General features: G+C 36.7%; 1 protein-coding gene across 1 annotated transcript in view; it reads right to left on the bottom strand.

Moving 5' to 3' along the window:
• GABRA3 (gamma-aminobutyric acid type A receptor subunit alpha3) overlaps window positions 1-19,216 on the bottom strand; it is a 274,967-nt gene that overhangs the window by 6,005 nt on the left and 249,746 nt on the right. The window contains exon 9 of the mRNA XM_019019216.4: window positions 17,603-17,814. Within this exon, the coding sequence (XP_018874761.1) occupies window positions 17,603-17,814 (212 nt within the window). The remainder of the gene's footprint in view (window positions 1-17,602; window positions 17,815-19,216) is intronic.

The raw sequence follows: 19,216 nt of genomic DNA on the forward strand, positions 1-19,216 counted from the left end.
TCACTAATCAGAAATGCAAATCAAAGCCATGAGACCCCACCTCACATTACGATGGGTACTACCAAAAAACCCCAGAAAATATCAAGTGTTGGCAGGGATGTGGAGAAATTGAAACCCTTGTGCAATATTGGGAATGTAAAATGGTGCAACCACTATGGAAAATGTTGTGAGGGTTCCTCAAAAACTTACAAATAGAATCACTATATGATTCAGCAGTTCCACTTCTGAGTATATATCCCCAAATTATAAGCAGGGTCTCAAAGAGATATTTGCATACCCATGTTCATACCTTCATTATTCCCAATAGCCAAATGGTGGAAGCAACCCAAGTGTCCACTGAGAGAACAATAAACAAAGTGTGGTATATACACACAATGAATTCATTCCATTCACAATTCTTCAACCTCACAAAGGAAGGAAATTCTGATATATACTACAACAGACATGAATCTTGAGGTTGCTAAATGAAATAAGCCAGTCACAAAAGGATAACTGTTATGTGATTTCACTTCTATGACATATCTAGAGTAGCAAATTCATACAGACAGAAAGTAGAATGGTGGGTGCTGGGGCTAGGGCAGAAAGGAATGGGGAGTTGTTGTTTAATGAATACAGAGTTCCAGTTTTGCAAGATGAAAAGGGTTCAGGAGACTGCACAGCAATGTGAATGTATTTAACAGGACTGAATTACACAATTCAAATTGATTAAGGTTATATATATTTACCACTATGTGTACACACACACACACACACATATATGTATATACATATATGATTAAATCAGAGACCCTGCCCTCAGGAAATCTAGTTTAGTGAGGAAGGTTAATTAAAATAAGAGAGAATTAAAATATACGGGAGAAAGCACAAATTAGAAACATGCAGAGGGGCATAAATAATGAAATCAAGGGAGTTCAAGAGAAGGAAGAATTTGGAACTGTCAGGTAAGTCAATGGAAAGGAGCGAAAATGCAGATGGAAGAAAAATAATCACTTGCACCACTTTCCTGTAAAGGCGGTGGGAGGGTGGGGGTTATCTAGAGCATAAGTGTGGAATTTCTCAGGTCCAGATCACAGCTGAGAAGGAAAGAATGGATGAGATTAGATACTATCTATATTTTGGTGGAGAGAAAGGAGCACAGTAGGTTAAGGGAAATCTCATACAATGGCTTCTACATTCCCCATGAGGAAGGTTAAATAAATAGTAAAGATTTAAACTAGAATATATATGTATATATATATTTTTTGAGATGGAGTTTAGCTCTTGTTGCCCAGGCTGGAGTGCAATGGCATGATCTCGGCTCACTGCAATCTCTGCCTCCCGGGTTCAAGCAATTCTCTTGCCTCAGCCTCCTGAGTAGCTGGGATTACAGGCATGTGCCACCGCCGCCCCCCTCCCCAGGATAGTTTTGTATTTTTAGTAGAGAAGGGAGTTTCTCCATTTGGTCAGGCTGGTCTCGAACTCCTGACCTCAGGTGTTTTTTTCTGAATCTGTACTCAATTCTCAGCCTCCCAAAGTGCTGGGATTACAGGCATGAGCCACCGTGCCTGGCTTATTTATTTATTTATATTATTATTATACTTTAAGTTTTAGGGTACACATGCACAACGTGCAGGTTTGTTACATATGTATACATGTGCCATGTTGGTGTGCTGCACCCATTAACTCGTCATTTAGCATTAGGTATATCTCCTAATGCTATCCCTCCCCCCTCCCCCCACCCCACAATAGGCCCCGGTGTGTGATGTTCCCCTTCCTGTGCCCATGTGTTCTCATTGTTCAATTCCCACCTATGAGTGAGAACATGCAGTGTTTGGTTTTTTGTCCTTGCCATAGTTTGCTGAGAATGATGGTTTCCAGCTTCATCCATGTCCCTGCAAAGGACATGAACTCATCATTTTTTATGGCTGCATAGTATTCCATGGTGTATATGTGCCACATTTTCTTAATCCAGTCTATCATTGTTGGACATTTGGCTTGGTTCCAAGTCTTTGCTATTGTGAATAGTGCCGCAATAAACATACGTGTGCATGTGTCTTTATAGCAGCATGATTTATAGTCCTTTGGGTATATACCCAGTAATGGGATGGCTGGGTAACATGGTATTTCTAGTTCTAGATCCCTGAGGAATCGCCACACTGACTTCCACAAGGGTTGAACTAGTTTACAGTCCCACCAACAGTGTAAAAGTGTTCCTGTTTCTCCACATCCTCTCCAGCACCTGTTGTTTCCTGACTTTTTAATGATCGCCATTCTAACTGGTGTGAGATGGTATCTCATTGTGGTTTTGGTTTGCATTTCTCTGATGGCCAGTGATGATGAGCATTTTTTCATGTGTCTTTTGGCTGCATAAATGTCTTCTTTTGAGAAGTGTCTCTTTATATCCTTCACCCACTTCTTGATGGAATTGTCTGTTTTTTTCTTGTAAATTTGTTTGAGTTCATTGTAGATTCTGGATATTAGCCCTTTGTCAGATGAGTAGGTTGCAAAAATTTTGTCCCATTCTGTAGATTGCCTGTTCACTCTGATGGTGGTTTCTTTTGCTGTGCAGAAGCTCTTTAGTTTAATTAGATCCAATTTTTCAATTTTGGCTTTTGTTGCCATTGCTTTTGGTGTTTTAGACATGAAGTCCTTGCCCATGCCTATGTCCTGAATGGTATTGCCTAGGTTTTCTTCTGGGGTTTTTATGGTTTCAGGTCTAACATTTAAGTCTTTAATCCATCTTGAATTAATTTTTGTATAAGGTGTAAGGAAGGGATCCAGTTTCAGCTTTCTACATATGGCTAGCCAGTTTTCCCAGCACCATTTATTAAATAGGGAATCGTTTCCCCATTGCTTGTTTTTCTCAGGTTTGTCAAAGATCAGATAGCTGTAGACATGCCTGGCTAATTTAAACTAGATTTTGTAGGATAAAGAAGACAGAACTAATTAGGGACAGAGAGGAACTGCAGGCATAGGTTGAAGGAACAACAGAATTCAAAAATACACTCATAAATGTCACCAATCCATCAATAGCAATGGATTTTTTTTTTTTTCAGAGAGAAATAGAGGACTTGGACTGAGGTGACTAGGGAGGTCAAGAGTGCTGGTGAGTGACTGCAGTGATACAGTGTGGAACCTATGCTGGATAGAGAAGCAAGGAAAACACAGGAAATCATCCATTTATGTAATATTTTCTGTGTCTACAATGTGACAGGTTCTGTGCTAGGCGCTTGGGGTGCAGGAATAAATGGTAAAACACAGCTCCTGCCCTAAAGGAGTTCACATCCCAGTTGGGGGGACATGTAATAAACATAGAAGCAAAAAAATGCATAAAGCAATGTAATGTCAGGAGGTGAGAATTATCACGGAAGCACATAAAGCAGGGCAGTGCAGAAAAAGATGATGAATGCTAGTGATAGAAGTTCTGCCTGATAAGGTAAGTAGAGACCTGAACAAAATAAGAAAGCAAGCTGTGAAAAGATCTCAACAATAAACATTCCATAGAGAAAGAATGGTAATGACAAAGTACCTGGGCTTGGAATGAAAGTGATTCATTAAGAATCATCAAGGAGGCTGAGCACGGTGCCTCACGCCTGTAATCCCAGCACTTTGGGAGGCCAAGGCGGGCAGATCATGAGGTCAGGAGATCGAGACCATCCTGGCTAACACAGTGAAACCCCGTCTCTACTAAAAATACAAAATTTAGCCAAGCATGGTGGTACACGCCTGTAGTCCCAGCTGCTTAGGAGGCTGAGGCAGGAGAATCGCTTGAACCCAGGAGATGGAGGTTGCAGTGAGCCGAGATTGCGCCACTGTACTCCAGCCTGGGTGACAGAGTGAGTTTCCATCTCAAAAATAAATAAATAAATATAAATAGAATCATCAAGGAGGCCACTATGGGATGAGTGAGTGGAGTGAATGAAAATTCAAAAAAGATGGTAAGAGGTACCATCACAGATCTAAGGACAAGATCCTGTAAGGTTTTGAGCACCATCGTAAGAATAATGGAATTTGATCTAAATGTAGTGGGAAGCCATTAAACTATTTGGAGCAGAATTTTTATAATTTACTATTTTAATTGATCTTCCCTACTGTTGGGCAGAGAATAGACGTGTAGGCATGAAAGTAGAGGACTAAAATTAGGATGTTAGTCCTAATGAGGCTAGTGAAGAGGTGCGGTGTGTTGAATGTTAGATATGGAGAAAAGTAGACAGATTCAAGTTATATTGTGCATGTAGAGGAGTTAGGACTTGCTGATGAGTTAGGTTTGGGTTATCTGAGAGCAGAGTGGGGGGCAGGTAAGAAAAATAAAAGAATTAAGAATGGATTCCAGGTTTTTGGCCTGAGCATCTGGAAGAATAGTGACATTATTGGCTGTGCTGGGAAGACTTGAAGAAGAGCAGGTTTAGGGGGAAGATGAGGAGTTGTGTTTGGATATAAGAATTACATTTTTATCAGACATCCCAATAGGAATATAATCCCAATAGAGAGGTACACAGTTACATATATCAGTCTGCAGCTTAGGGGAAAGGTTTGGGCTAGAGATATATATTTGGAAGTTGTTCGCCTCTAGACGGCCATTGATTCAATGTCTTGGGATTGAATGAGGTCGCTTGAGAAGTGAGTACAGATTCAGAAAATAAAAAAGAGATCAGACTGCTGACTGGCCTGCAGATCTGACTGAGCTGCCCTGAAATGCTCTAAAGTTTAGTGCTGGAAAGAAGACAAGGATAGTGCAAAGAAAATACCAAGGACGAACAACAAAAACAGGAAATCCTGATGTATGAGAATCCAAGTGAGGAGTTGACACTTCAAAGAAGACATCTTTAATATAAAAGAGTGAGAGAGTAATGGTCTGAAAGCATTACTGGGGATTAAGACGATGTAAACTACACTTCTGGAAAATGGGAATCAGATTAACAGCTTCTGCCAAGCAGGAAGGCAGTTGGAAGGAAGTCTCAACTGAGAATCACATATCAGTTAAAACAGGAGGTGGACGGGTCATTCAATGAAGAAGCTGCTGGGGCAGAATGTTTTATCTTCCCATGAACAGGAGTTCCTGAGGGAAGTGAGGGACAGTTTATGAGGAGTAGGAGGATACGTCAAGAAAAAACCACAGAAGAGGATAAGGATAAGAAGTGAGGGGAGGATAAATAACCATAGAGAAAACTACAATTTGGGTATTGACCAAGGATGACATAGAGGCAAGCCCTATGGAACATATGGCCTCATGTGTCCACAAATTTCATTACAAAACTCTTCTGATGTCAAGTAACAGTTCCAAAAACACTAACACAATTAGCTGACTTACTGTCACTGTTTTTCTGAAAAAAAAAAAACAAAAAACAAAAACAAAACACTAGAACAAATATACAGGCAGTTAGATTGGTTCATTTCTGAAACCTTCACGTAGTGCTGGAAACAGTAGCAATGCCTGGTAAATGGGACAATCCAGACCTCATTTAATAGGCTCAATTCCAGTTTATGATGTCAGATGAGTCATCCAATTGAAAAACAAAGAGAGAACTTGGGGCAGTTGCAAATAAAGTGAACTGGTTGTAGAAATCCTACATATGAAATGAACACGGAGAGAATACAATAATGTTGCTAAGTTGAGCAACATGAAGAAAAATAGAGTGATAAAGCCAGATGAAGTGAACATCAAAGGACAAAACTTTTTGCATGAAGTAAAGGAGTAAACAGTGGCCTGGAAGCAGCAGGAGGGAATGGAGGAGTGGCTTCCACTTGCAAGGGCAGTAGATTTTTTAGGAAACAGTCAAGTACTCAGTAAGGTAAACAACAAAATAGAGAGGAAGTATTTTGGATTTATCTCTCCTGTGACACTCAGCACTTTGTCCTATATCAGTGCTCTGTCTGTATATGTGTGTATATATATATGGATATATGCCTTACTTTTCTTAGACCATCAGGTCCTGAGTACTGGGACCATGTAGTTTAGTTTTGTATACCACAGGTATTCCAGAAATAATTGCCGTGTGTGCGTGTATGTGTGTGTGCGTGTGTGTGTGTGTGTGTGTGTGTGTTTCAATCGAGACTATGATTACTGCTAGGCCACTTATACCTACTGCAGAGCAAGGTAGGAAGACCACCAGTTTATGAGTAAAACTTAACCCATATTGAATGTTACTTACCCAACAAAGAAATACCAAGGGGTGATTTGATTTGTGGCTACAATTGCAGGAATGACCCATAGACTTAAAAGCCATTAAGGACAAGAAACTAAGCTTTTCCAAGATTTGAAGAGAATGTGAATGTTTTCTCCAATGTAAAAAAGATAAAATTTTATTCTAGAGCATTTGAAAATAAAAAAAGAAAGTCCGAGCATTACTGTTTTTTGCAAAATTTATACAAGAAGTTATACAAATTTTATAAATGGTTCTAAGAATAATTTTCTTCTTTTTAAACGTTGAGATTTGTTTTTTCATTTAAATTTGCTTTTATTATTTTTAATGTTGAATAACTTAAAGTAGTAATGGACATAGTTTAAAAAATTGAAGTTGAAAACTTATGAAAATCAAGAAACCCTTACCCCAATGCACCCAAACCCATTGTCCAGCCCCTTGTAGGTATTTATTTTTAATTCCCTTAGGTGATAGTAATACTTCTAATAGTTATTTCTATACTTTTATACAATATACTTATACTGCTACCAGTTTTGCTTACTACCAATTGTCTTTTCATGATAAATCATGATTTGTTTCACATATGTAACCCTTCCTGAATCCTCTAGTACAATTATAGCAAACTTTTTAGTTCTATCAATAACCAGTGGTGATAGCATTATAAATGACTGTATAAATCCCTGTAGTAGCCATCTGCAAACTGGACTGGTTCCTTTGCAAATTTGCTTGCTGCACAGTTGTCACTTTAGTACTTCACTTTTTATAATTTTTATTTCTATTTATTCATTTTTAATTGACAAATGAAATTACATATATTTATCATGTACAAAATGATGTTTTGAAATATGTGTACATTATGGAATGGCTATATTGGGCTAATTAACATATGCATTGCCTCACAGTTAACATTTTCTGTGGTAAGAACATTTAAAATCTACTCTTAGCAGTTTTCAAGAATACAGAACATTGCTATTAACTACAGTCACTTGTTGTACAATAGGGTCTCTTGAACTTATTCTTCTCTAAGTAAAATTTTGTATTCTTTGACCAACAACTACCCCCAACTCCCAGTCCCCAGTAACCACCATTCTACCCTCTGCTTCTGTGAGTTCAATTTTTTTTTTTTTTTTTTTTGAGATGGAGTCTCACTCTGTCACTCAGGCTGGAGTGCAGTGGCGCGATCTCGGCTCACTGCAAGCTCTGCCTCCCGGGTTCACGCCATTCTCCTGCCTCAGCCTCCCAAGTAGATGGGACTACAGGTGCCCGCCACCACACCTGGCTAATTTTTTGTATTTTTAGTAGAGATGGGGTTTCACCGTGTTAGCCAGGATGGTCTCGATCTGCTGACCTCATGGTCTGCCCGCTTCAGTCTCCGAAAGTGCTGGGATTAGAGTTCAACTGTTTTAGATTCCACATGTAAGTGACATCATGTGGTATTTTTCTTTTCTGTGCCTAGCTTATTTCATTTATCATAATGTTCTTCAGGTTCATCCGTGCTTATGTAAATGACAGGGTTTCCTTCTTTTTTAAAGGCCGAATAGTATTCCATTGCCTATACCACATTTTCTTTATCTATTCATCAGTTTATAGACACTTAGGTTGATAACACATATTGGCTTTTGTGAATAATGCTGTAATTATTATACAAGTACACATACTTCTTTGACATACTGATTTCAAGTTCTTTGGATATATACCCAGTAGTGGGGTTGATCAACCATTTGGTATTTCTATTTTTAATTTTTTCAGGAACCTCCATACTAGCTTTGCAAATTTACATTCCCACCAATAGTGTGGAAGGATTCCCTTTTCTCCAAATCCTCACCAACAGTTATCTTTGGTCTTTTTGATAATAGACATTCTTAAAAGTGTGAGGTGATAGCTTATTGTGGTTTTAATTTACATTTTTCTGATGATTAGTAATCTTGAGCATTTTAAAACTATTATCTAGCTGTATGTCTTCTTTTGAGAAATGCCTATTCAAGTCCTTTGTGAATTTTTAAATTGGGTTGTTTTCTTGCTATTGAGTTGTTTGGGTTCCTTGTATAGTTTTTATATTAGCCTCTTATTAGATGGTTGGTTTGCAAATATGTTCTTTTATTCTATACGTTGTCTCTTTGCTCTGTTCATTGTTTCCTTGGCTATCAAAAAGCTTTTTAGTTTGGTGTAATCCCATTTGTCTATTTGTACTCTTGTTGCCTATGCTTTTGGGATCATATTCAAATTACCTCTGTTTCACGGAGATTTTTTCCCCAATGTTTCATTTTAGTAGTTTTAGAATTTCACGCATTACATTTAAACCTTTAATCCATTTTGAGTTGACCTTTGCATATGGTGTGAGATAAGGGTCTAACTTCATTTCTCTGTGTGTGGCTATCCAGTTTTCCCAACATCATTTGTTAAATAGGCTGTCCTTTCTTCATTGTGTGTTCTAGATACCTTTGTGGAAAATCAATTAACCATAAATGCATGAATTTATTTTTGTGCTCTCTATTGTGTTAAATTGCTCTATGTGTCTGTTTTATGCCAGTACCAAGCTGTTTTGGTTAATATAGTTCTAGAGCATATTTTGAAGTCAGGTAATATGATGCCTTCAGCTTTCTTCTTTTTGCTCAAGATTGCTTTGACATTCAGAGTATTTTGTGGTTCCATGCAAGTCTTAGGACTGTATCTGTTCTATTTCTATTAAAAATGACATTGGAATTTTGATAGGGTTTGCATTTAACCTGTACATCAGTTTGGGTGGTATGAACATTTTAACAATATTAATTCTTACAGCCATGAACAGTGGATATCTTTCCATTTATTTGTGTCTTCAATTTCTTTATTTGGTATTTTATAGGTTTAGTGTACTAGTCTGTTATCCTTTTGGTTAAATTTATTCCTAAGTATTTTATTATTTTTTGTACCTATTGTGAATGGGATTGCTTTCTTGATTTCTTTTTCAGATAGTTCATTGTTGATATAGAAATGCAACTGATTTTTGCATGTTGACTTTGTCTCCTGCAACTTTACTAAATTTATTTGCTAGTTCTAATAGCTTTTTTCTTTTCTTTTCTTTTCTTTTTTTTTTTTTTTGTAGGGTCTTTAGGGTTTTCTATATATAAGATCAGGCCATAAAAAATGATGAGTTCATGTCCTTTGTAGGGACATGGATGAAATTGGAAATCATCATTCTCAGTAAACTATCACAAGAACAAAAAAACCAAACGCCGCATATTCTCACTCATAGGTGGGAATTGAACAATGAGAAAACATGGACACAGGAAGGGGAACATCACACTCCGGGGACTGTTGTGGGGTGGGGGGAGGGGGGAGGGATAGCATTAGGAGATATACCTAATGCTAAATGATGAGTTAATGGGTGCAGCATACCAGCATGGCACATGTATACATATGTAACTAACCTGCACATTGTGCACATGTACCCTAAAATTTAAAGTATAATAATAAAAAAAAAGAAAAAAGATCAGGCCATCCATATGCAGGGACAATTTAACTTCTTCCTTTCCAATTTGGATGCCCTTTATTTCTTTCTCTTGTTGAATTGCTCTGGATAGGTCTTCCAATACTGTAGTGAGAGTGGACATACTTGTCTTGTTCCTAACCTTGGAGAAAAAGCTTTTAACTTTTTACCACTGAGTATGATGTTAGCTGTGGGTTTGTCATATATGGCATTTATTGTGATTGTAATTAGTTGAGAGGTTTTTTATCACGAAAGAATGTTGAATTTTGTCAAATGCTTTTTCTGCATCTACTGAGATGACAACTTGGTTTTGGACTTCATTCTGTTAATGTGGTGTAGCATATTTATATATTTGCACATGTTGAACCATCCTTGCATCCCTGGGATAAATCCCACTTGGTCAAGATGAGTATTTTTTTTAAGTTTATGATTTAACCCTTACAGCCATTGCCTGATACACACACACACACACACACACACAGTGTATACATATATATATATATATATATACACACACTATGTATATATACACTCTATAGAGTGTATATATACACTATATAGTATATATATACACACTATATATATACACTATAGTATATATACACTATATATGTATATATACACCATATATACACTATATATAGTATATATATACACTATATATAGTATATATATACTATAGTATATATATACTATAGTACTATATAGTGTATATATACTATAGTACTATATATAGTGTATATATACTATAGTACTATATATAGTGTATATATATACAGTGTATATATATACAGTGTATATATATACAGTGTATATATATACAGTGTATATATATATATACTTTAAGAAGTTCTGGGGAATGATTCTTTTAATGTACTGTTAACTTTGGTTTGCTAGAATTTTGTTGAGGATTTTTACGTCTATTTTGTTCATCAGGGATATTGGCCTGTTATTTTCTTTTCTTGTAGTATATTTGCCTGTCTTTGGTATGAAGGTAATGCTGGCCATATAAAATGAGTTTTTAAATATTCCCTTTTCAATTTTTTGGAAGAATTTGAGAATGATTGGTATTAGTTCTTCTTTAAGTGCTTGGTAGAATTCAACAGTGAAGACATCAGGCCCTGGGCTTTTCTTTGATGGGAGACTTTTTGTTACTGATTCAGCTCCTTATTCATTATTGGTCTGTTCAGATATTCCATTTCCTCATGATTCAGTCTTAGCAGGTGATGTATGTCTAGGAATTTATCTATTATTTCTAGATTATCAGTTTGTTGGCATACAATTGTTTATAGTAATCTGTTATGATTCTTTGTTTTTCTGTGATAACAGTTGTTAACATCTCCTGTTTCATTTTTTATTTTTTGTATTTGAGTCTTCTCTCTTTTTTCTTAGTCTAAAGGTTTGTCTATTTTATCTTTTGGAAAAAAAACACGTCTTAGTTTTAATGATCTTTTCTATTGATTTTTCAGTTCCCTATTTCATGTATTTCTGCTCTGATCTTTAGTCTTTGCTTCTTTCTAGTAACTTTGGGCTTAGTTCTTCTTTTTCTAAGTTCCTCAAGGCATAAAGTTAGATTGCTTATTTGACATCTTTATTCTTTTTTGATGTAGGTGTTTATTGCTATAACCTTCCTTCTTCTTAGAACTGCTTTGGCTGCATCTCATAAGTTTTGGTACATTGTAGGTCTATTTTTGTCTCAAGATATTTTAAATTTCCCTTTTAATTTCTCCTTTGACTTATTGGTTGTTCAGGAGAATGTTGTTTAATTTTCATGTATTTGTGAATTTTCCAAAATCATTCTCTTTATTGCTTTCTAGTTTCATACTATTGTGGTTGGGAAAGATACTCGATATAATTTTTCTTTTTAAATTTGGATGAACTTCCTGGTTTTATCTCTAGATCTCTTACCTTTCCTTTCACATTCTTTTTTTTCTGCTCTACTTATAGACTGATTTCCTTTAATTTATTTTCCTACTTCTCTATTGAAATTTTTAATTTGGCAATTCTTTTTATTTTCAATACCTCTTCCTTATTCTCTGATTTATTTTTATATAGCATCCTGTTCTTATTTTATTAATATGATATATTTACAAATCTAAAGTAAAAGTCTTGTTTTTCTTACGTTCTCTTTAATTCCCTAAATTATGTCTGTCCCCTCCCTTCAAGGTGAGGTGTTCCTTTTTAGTTTGTTTGCCTGTTTTTGTTTTAATCTTTGCTATTCTCTTTCACATTGCAAACTTTTAACTGGTGATCCTTGATATCCCAGTATTATTTGGTAACAGAGAAGATGTCTGTTTGCTCATGTAGCTAACCTGGGCTTGTTGATTGGTGGGCTGTGATTTAGGATGATTAGGTAAAGTAGGTCATTTTGAGGGGGTACTTCAAAATGTCAGTATGCAAAAACTTTCCTCTGGGGATGCTCAGCTTCTTTAGAAGAGCAACCCTGCTGTTTTTTCCTGGAGAGTATACATCTGGCTAGAGACATTTCACATACTGAGCAGGCTCTGGAGTCTCGAGTACTCTGTACACAGACTTTTGTTTTATTCTCTATTGTATCTAGCGCTTCCTAATACTGAATTTCTCCCGGGTTATGTTTTACTGCAGTTTGATAAATCAGTTATTATAACCTCCATCTATGTTCATTCTTCTATAGCTATGTTAATATCTCTTGTCTGACTGACATCCCTTGTCCTTCTCACCTGTTACTTGTGGTTTTATACCTGTTTTATTCCTTTACTCTCATTTTAGCGGAATCTTCAAAGGAAGCAGTGATAAAAACATGTGGTTGATCATCAAAAACCCACAGTTCATCTATTGTCTAGAGTGCAATTACAGGGTAGTCAGTTATCTTCATTTAAAAATGAGGTTTTATTTCTGTATCTTCTTTTTTTCCTTTATGTTTCCTCTCACATTTTATCTAATGCCTGATCATAATACAGATCAAAAATAAATTTTAAAATCAGTTATATTATTTTAAAACTGTTTTATGCTCACCCATTCCAGCTTTAGGAAGCAAAAAGGTTTCATATGTTTCCCTAATGGAAGAAAAAAGAAACTAAGTTATTATTAAATTCTAATATTTTCCCTTCCAATGCACTTCAAATTTTTTTCTGTTGATCTCACTATTAGTTGCTCCGTATTGTAGCAGTGCAGACAAAGCAGAGCACCTGTACATTAGAGATCCATTTTTCTGCATTCCATCTTTTTTTCAATTCTCATAATATGCTTCTTGAGATAACTTAAATGGACCGACCATAGAGACTAAAGAGGAAGACTGAGATCACTATCTTTGCAAAATAGTTTTATAATATTCTTTTTGTTCTATTTAAAATTTTAGCACTTTTTAAATGGAGAAATGGTCATCATTTCTGATGTCTAGCTCTAGAGTTTCTAACAATCTATTTAAGTCCTCTCTCTGTCTTCAAACCACTTCCACTCCTCTTACTGGCCATAAAAAAAATCTGTCTCATTTTTTATAAAACATCATGGAAGCCTTGCAGCTATCTAAAAATAGCAATAATCATCCCCCTGAGGCATTTGTCCCTCCTCTACTGTAGTAACCAAACTGGAACAGTGTACTCTAAACACGGGCCAACCAGTACATAATAAAAAGGGCTTATCCTCTCACTAGTTCTAGGTGATTCTTAACTCAGACCCAAATCAAATCGAGCTTTTCCAGAGTTGTAGCACAAAGTAGGCGTACATTAGATTTGCATTTTCTTCATATCCTAGCATTTTATTTTCAATGTTTAATTGTTAAGCTTTTTTTAATCCCAGGTCTATTTTTTGTACCTATGTGCAAGAATTTGTATTTGATTTAGCAAATGTTAATATTTTAATTTAAGCTTGTCCTTTCAAATTTAGAAATCCTCTTTGATTCCTAATTCAGAAAATACTCATTCCCCAACCAATATTCATTAATACCAGCTTATAAATTTGAGTCTTCTACCCTATATGTCTTCATTTGAGTCATTAATAACAACATTTGAAAAAGCAGGGTCAAAGACAAAGTCCTATAGTGTATCCCCAGGGACCTCCATTCAGTTTGGTGTCTGTCAGTCCATCAGTCAATTTATTTAATTGTTTATTTATTTATTTATTTATTTAGAGACAGAGTCTCTGTCTGTTGCCCAGGCTGGAGTGCAGTGGCGCAATCTCGACTCACTGCAACCTCCACCTCCCAGGTTCAAGTGATTCTCCCGTCTCAGCCTCCCAAGTAGCATGCTACCGTGCCCAGCTAATTTTTTTTTTTTTTTTTTTTCTGTTTGAGTAGTACTCTCCATCAATGTTTTTTTTTTTTCTTTTTTTTTATTATTATTATACTTTAAGTTTTAGGGTACATGTACACATTGTGCAGGTTGGTTACATATGTATATATGTGCCATGCTATTGCGCTGCACCCACCAACTCGTCATCAAGCATTAGGTATATCTCCCAATGCTATCCCTCCTCCCTCCCCCCACCCCACAACAGTCCCCAGAGTGTGATGTTCCCCTTCCTGTGTCCATGTGTTCTCATTGTTCAATTCCCACCTACGAGTGAGAATATGCGGTGTTTGGTTTTTTGTTCTTGCGATAGTTTACTGAGAATGATGATTTCCAATTTCATCCATGCCCAGCTAATTTTTTGTATTTTTGTAGAGATGGGGTTCCGCCATGTTGGCCAGGCTGGTCTTGAACTCCAGACCTCAAGTGATCTGCCTGCTTTGGCCTCCCAAACTGTCGGGATTACAGGTGTGAGCCATCGCATTCAGCGCCATCAGTTAATTCTGTTTGATTTGAATTGGTCAACCAACTACATCAGCCTAATTGTACTATTTTTTTTGCCTCCCTCCCTTCCTTCCTTCCTTCCTTTATCTCTCTCTCTCTCTCTCTCTCTCTCTCTCCTCTCTCTCTTCTTTTTTTTATTTGACAGCGTCTTACTCTGTCACCCAGGCTGGAGTGCAGTGGTGCGACCTTGGCTCGCTGCAGTCCGAACTTCCCAAGCTCAGATGATCCTCCCACCTCACCCTCCTGACTAGTTGGGACTACAGGCATATGCACCCATGCCCAGATGATTATTAATTTTTTCTGTAGAGACGGGATTTTACCATGTTGCCCAGGCTGGTCTCAAATTCCTGAGCTAAAGCAGTCTGCCCGCTTCGTGAGCCACCACATCCAGCCTGCTTCCTTTTCTTCATGGAGGTATAATTTTTTAAAAGTTAGTCAAATGTTTTATTAAAATCTATGACATTTTCTGGTCCACTAGTCCAATAAACTGTTGATAAATGCTCATGAGGTTAGATAATTTCTTATTAGTGAACTCAAGCTGTATATCACTGATTGCTGCTAACTGCTCCTAAAATATCTATCTGTTTAATAATGTATTTTAGGGAACTTCCAGTTTAATATGCCAGAGTAAGGATACCTTTGTTCACTTTTCCTCTCTGCAACCAACCAAAAACAGTAAGATGAAAAATAAAAACCAAAACTCTATCTTTGGTGAAACTTAATAGCTTTTATAACCTTAATCCCAAAAAGTAAAGGCTCGGAAGTGAAGTGAAAGTGAAAGTGAAGTGCAGTGAAAATCAGATCAGGGTGAAGATGACACTGAGGATACCTGCTGCTCTAGATTTCAGGTCAAGGATAGTGTCCCAAAAGTGTGTGGCATGACCTGACAAAGGAAAGAAACAATCCCTGTTTTGAAATAAAATCAGTTTTCAAACTGGTAATGAGAACATCCTGGAACTCTGACTACCACATAAAGGCAGAGGAGACAGAGACTGCAAAATTAAAGAATATAATACTATACACGCATACACATGCACAAGCACTTACACAAACACACACAGAGACATGCACACAGACACCTGTATCAACATAGAGGGATTTCCTGTGAACAAGGGAAAGTTCTTACTAGTCAGAAGTAGAATCACAACTACAAGGAAGACTACTCATAAGAGATTATATAGACAACAAGTGATGCTCAAACTACTCTCTACTACTCATTCTCAGCTACTCATTACTATCCTGCTAACTCTCTCAGTTACTCCCCCAATGATATTTCCATACATAACAAGAGTAGTAAAAATTTCTCTAATGCGACTTCAAGTAATAATTGAAGACAAACTATCATGCGATTAATACAAACTTTGTTACAAAAGGAAGAAAATGACCTATTGAGTATTGTAATAAATGTCTTAATGGAGTCATCAGAAAGAGAGAATGTGACCCATGAATTGTACAATAGCTCAACTATTATTTAAGTATAAACACAATAGACAATGATTTTATACATTCAAAACAGAAGGAAATATGGTTCCCATGAGACCATCTTAAAGAAACTTACAGAAGATAGCTACACATACTGGGGCCTTTGGGAAGGTGGGGGGAAGAAGGAGGGAGAGGATCATTAAAAATAACTCATGAATACTAGGTTTAATATCTGGGTGATAAAATAATCTGTACAGCATACAGCCAACCCCCATGACACAAGTTTACCTATATAACAAACCTGCACTTGTACCCCTGAACTTAAAAAAAGGAATTGATGTAAATATACAATGAATAGAAATGATAGATAAAAGGATGATTTTAAGAAAAGAACCCATTTAAATGTAGAACTATGACTAAAGAATTATAGGATTTACAATTGCATGGAAGGATGTAAGTGTTATAAAATGTAATAACGGAGCATAATGGAGCAATAGTAGTATAGCAAACAGAAGTTAGGAGATGATAGGAACTGGTAGAGAGAAGGAGAGGTAGGAGTGGGCGTGTACTGATTTCCTCATATTCTTCCCGGGTGGGGGGTAACAGACCCTGTTCCTAGCTGATAAACCAAGTTATAGAGGAATAAATATATTTTAAGGGTACAAAGGTAACAACTAGATTAAGCACAATAAAACCAAGCAAAAAATCCTATGGTAGAGTAGATTAAGGAAGTAGAACTACACTTATCTCTTCATAATTTATAGCAAGGAGTTAATAAATTTTATCTAAATAGTTAAAAATTGTTCAAAAATTTTGCCAACTCACCAATCTATACTCTATGCAATACATATTTTCTCCTAATTTGAAAAATCACTATCGTTTCTCTTCTCCATGATTATTTGAGGAGTACCAGGATGGTCCTGAGATCACATTTGCCAGTTCCTCTTAGCATATTTTGATAATCTTCATCTAGTTCTAGCGACCTGAACTTATTTAAAGCAGCCAGGACAACAATCTTGATTTCACTGTATTCATGTTTTATTCCTATCAATTTAGTTGGTTTAATGATTTTAATCTCTCTTCTTCCTTCCCATCAATGCACCAATCCAATCAACATTTATTCAGCTTTTACTGTGAGTCAGATGCTAGGCAAGGATGTTGGCTAGCTAGAAATAAGATGCAGACAAGCTCTTGCCCTCAAAATGTTCACAGTCTAGTGAGAGGAAGACAAAAACTAATATGAATAAATTATTTTAATATCAGGAGCACCCATGCCTCAATAAAAGATAAATCTGTGAATGATTCCAGAAAGGCTCTATGGAGAAAGTAGCATTTCAGTTGGGACTTGAAGAATGAGTAGGTCTTTAACAGGCATGGGAAAAAACAAAGAGCATTCCAGGTACGGAATGCAAAATAAGCAGACACAGAAGGAAAGATGATCATTTTGTTTTGACTGTAATTTGAATATACTGGAAAGAGGGGCAGAGGTGGCCTTAGAGATTGTACTCTGGGTTGAAGATAGAGTCCAAGCCTTTGAGTGACTTTGTAAGTACCAATGGGTGCCCCTTGAGTCTAGCAGCATCACATTTAGGTTTGATCCTTCACCACAAGACATCAACCCTCCATGATACCTGCCCTCTTTTCTTTGCCCTCAGAAAACATGCCAGGTTGCCAAGAAGCACTCCAGTTGAGAATTGGATTGATGACCCCAGTGAATAGCACATAGCCCTGCCCAGTTCTTGCAGGCTATAGGCTGCCCACTCCTGGTCCCAATACAGGTCTCTCAGGGGGTGCTTCTCAGTTCCTCTTTTGCTATATCTCACCTTCATCTCCAGGGCCTCTGGCACCTTCTTGCCTTCCCAAGCCCAACTCCGCTTGGTGAAATAGTTGACAGTGGCAAATTCAATCAGTGCAGAAAATACAAAGGCATAACAGACGGCTATGAACCAGTCCATGGCCGTCGCATATGCCACTTTAGGTAAGGAATTTCTGGCACTGATACTCAAGGTGGTCATGGTAAGCACAGTGGTGACACCTGAGGAGAGGAAAGATGAGAACCAGTTGCAACTGGAAGACATTGAGAGCTTATTCGATGAAATCACTAATTTCCTATTTGAAAGGAGAAGCTTTACCCCACTCAAAATGGCCCTTTTAAAATAAAATAAAATTTTAAAAAAACACCGGACTATCAAATCTGATGGGTCCACCTAGTAACCAGCCCATCCCAACTGGCAGAAGACTATATAGGCATCTGCAATTGATTACATTTAATTGTTGTCCTCTAGCTTCTGCTTAAACATTTCCATTAAAGAGCAGGTAGTCCATTTCATTGTAAGAGAGCATTTTAATTAGAAAAAAAAACTAGCTCACGAACTGAAATCTGGCTTCTTCTAGCTACTGGTCCACAGACTGATCTTGGAGTTTCTTCTGTGGCCATGCAAGGGAAAAAAAATCTGCTCCTTACTCTCCAGAACAGACCTTCAGAGACCTAAAAAGGGTGATGGTTCCTTGCGAAACTGCTCATCTTCAGAAAGAACATGGAGATTCAAGTTCACCTCATGAACTCCTTTTCTTATTTACTTCCTTCCCTATCCTATTTTTTTTCTTTTTTCTTTTTTTTTTTCTGAATAGCCCAGAACTGAGCCCAAGACTCAGGACATGGTCAGAATTCAGTAAGATGCTTACTTCCTCAATTATGGACACTCTTCTGATAATGTGGCAAACTATTGTGGAAAGTGGTTCTGTAGCTGCGTCACACCCTAGGTCCCTGTTGGGCTTTGTGAACGATGAAAACTATTCTGAAATCTGTTTCTTGTGAGTTTTTGCCAAATCCAAGCTTGTCTTTAGATCAATTGATTCTTTTTTGGGGGGAGTGTTATTCTAAATTCAAGGCTTTATTTATATTTAAATTATATTTTACATTTTTTCTAATCTTTTCATATTTTAGATATGCATGTGAATATATATATATATGTATAAAATTGTGATTAACGGTATAAGCTTTAGAGTCAGAATGAACTAGGCTGAAAACTGAGCAACCTCACCTACTAGTAATATGACCTTGAATAAGGTGTTTTACCCCAGACAGCCTCAGTTTATCATGTGTAAAAGGGGGGTAATAACACTAGATAATACAGAGATTTGTTAGGGATTGAAAATTATGTATATATACATAAAGTCTATAGTATAATACCTGACACAGAGTAATCATTCCATAAATAGTAGCTTCTATAATTAACATGACTATTGTCTTTACTGTTGTTAGAACAATAGTGTTGTCATACTACATAATTAATTACAATAGTATAAGTATAATCAGTGTTAACAACAATATTATCATAATAATTTTACAATTGCTAGCGATGTTTTTCTAGTCTCAATGAGTACCACACTAGAAGTTAGATGTTCTGAGTGCTCCCACTTACTTGCTTTATATC

Source organism: Gorilla gorilla, chromosome X (genome assembly GCF_029281585.2).
Source record: "Gorilla gorilla gorilla isolate KB3781 chromosome X, NHGRI_mGorGor1-v2.1_pri, whole genome shotgun sequence".
NCBI classification, from domain to species: domain Eukaryota; kingdom Metazoa; phylum Chordata; class Mammalia; order Primates; family Hominidae; genus Gorilla; species Gorilla gorilla.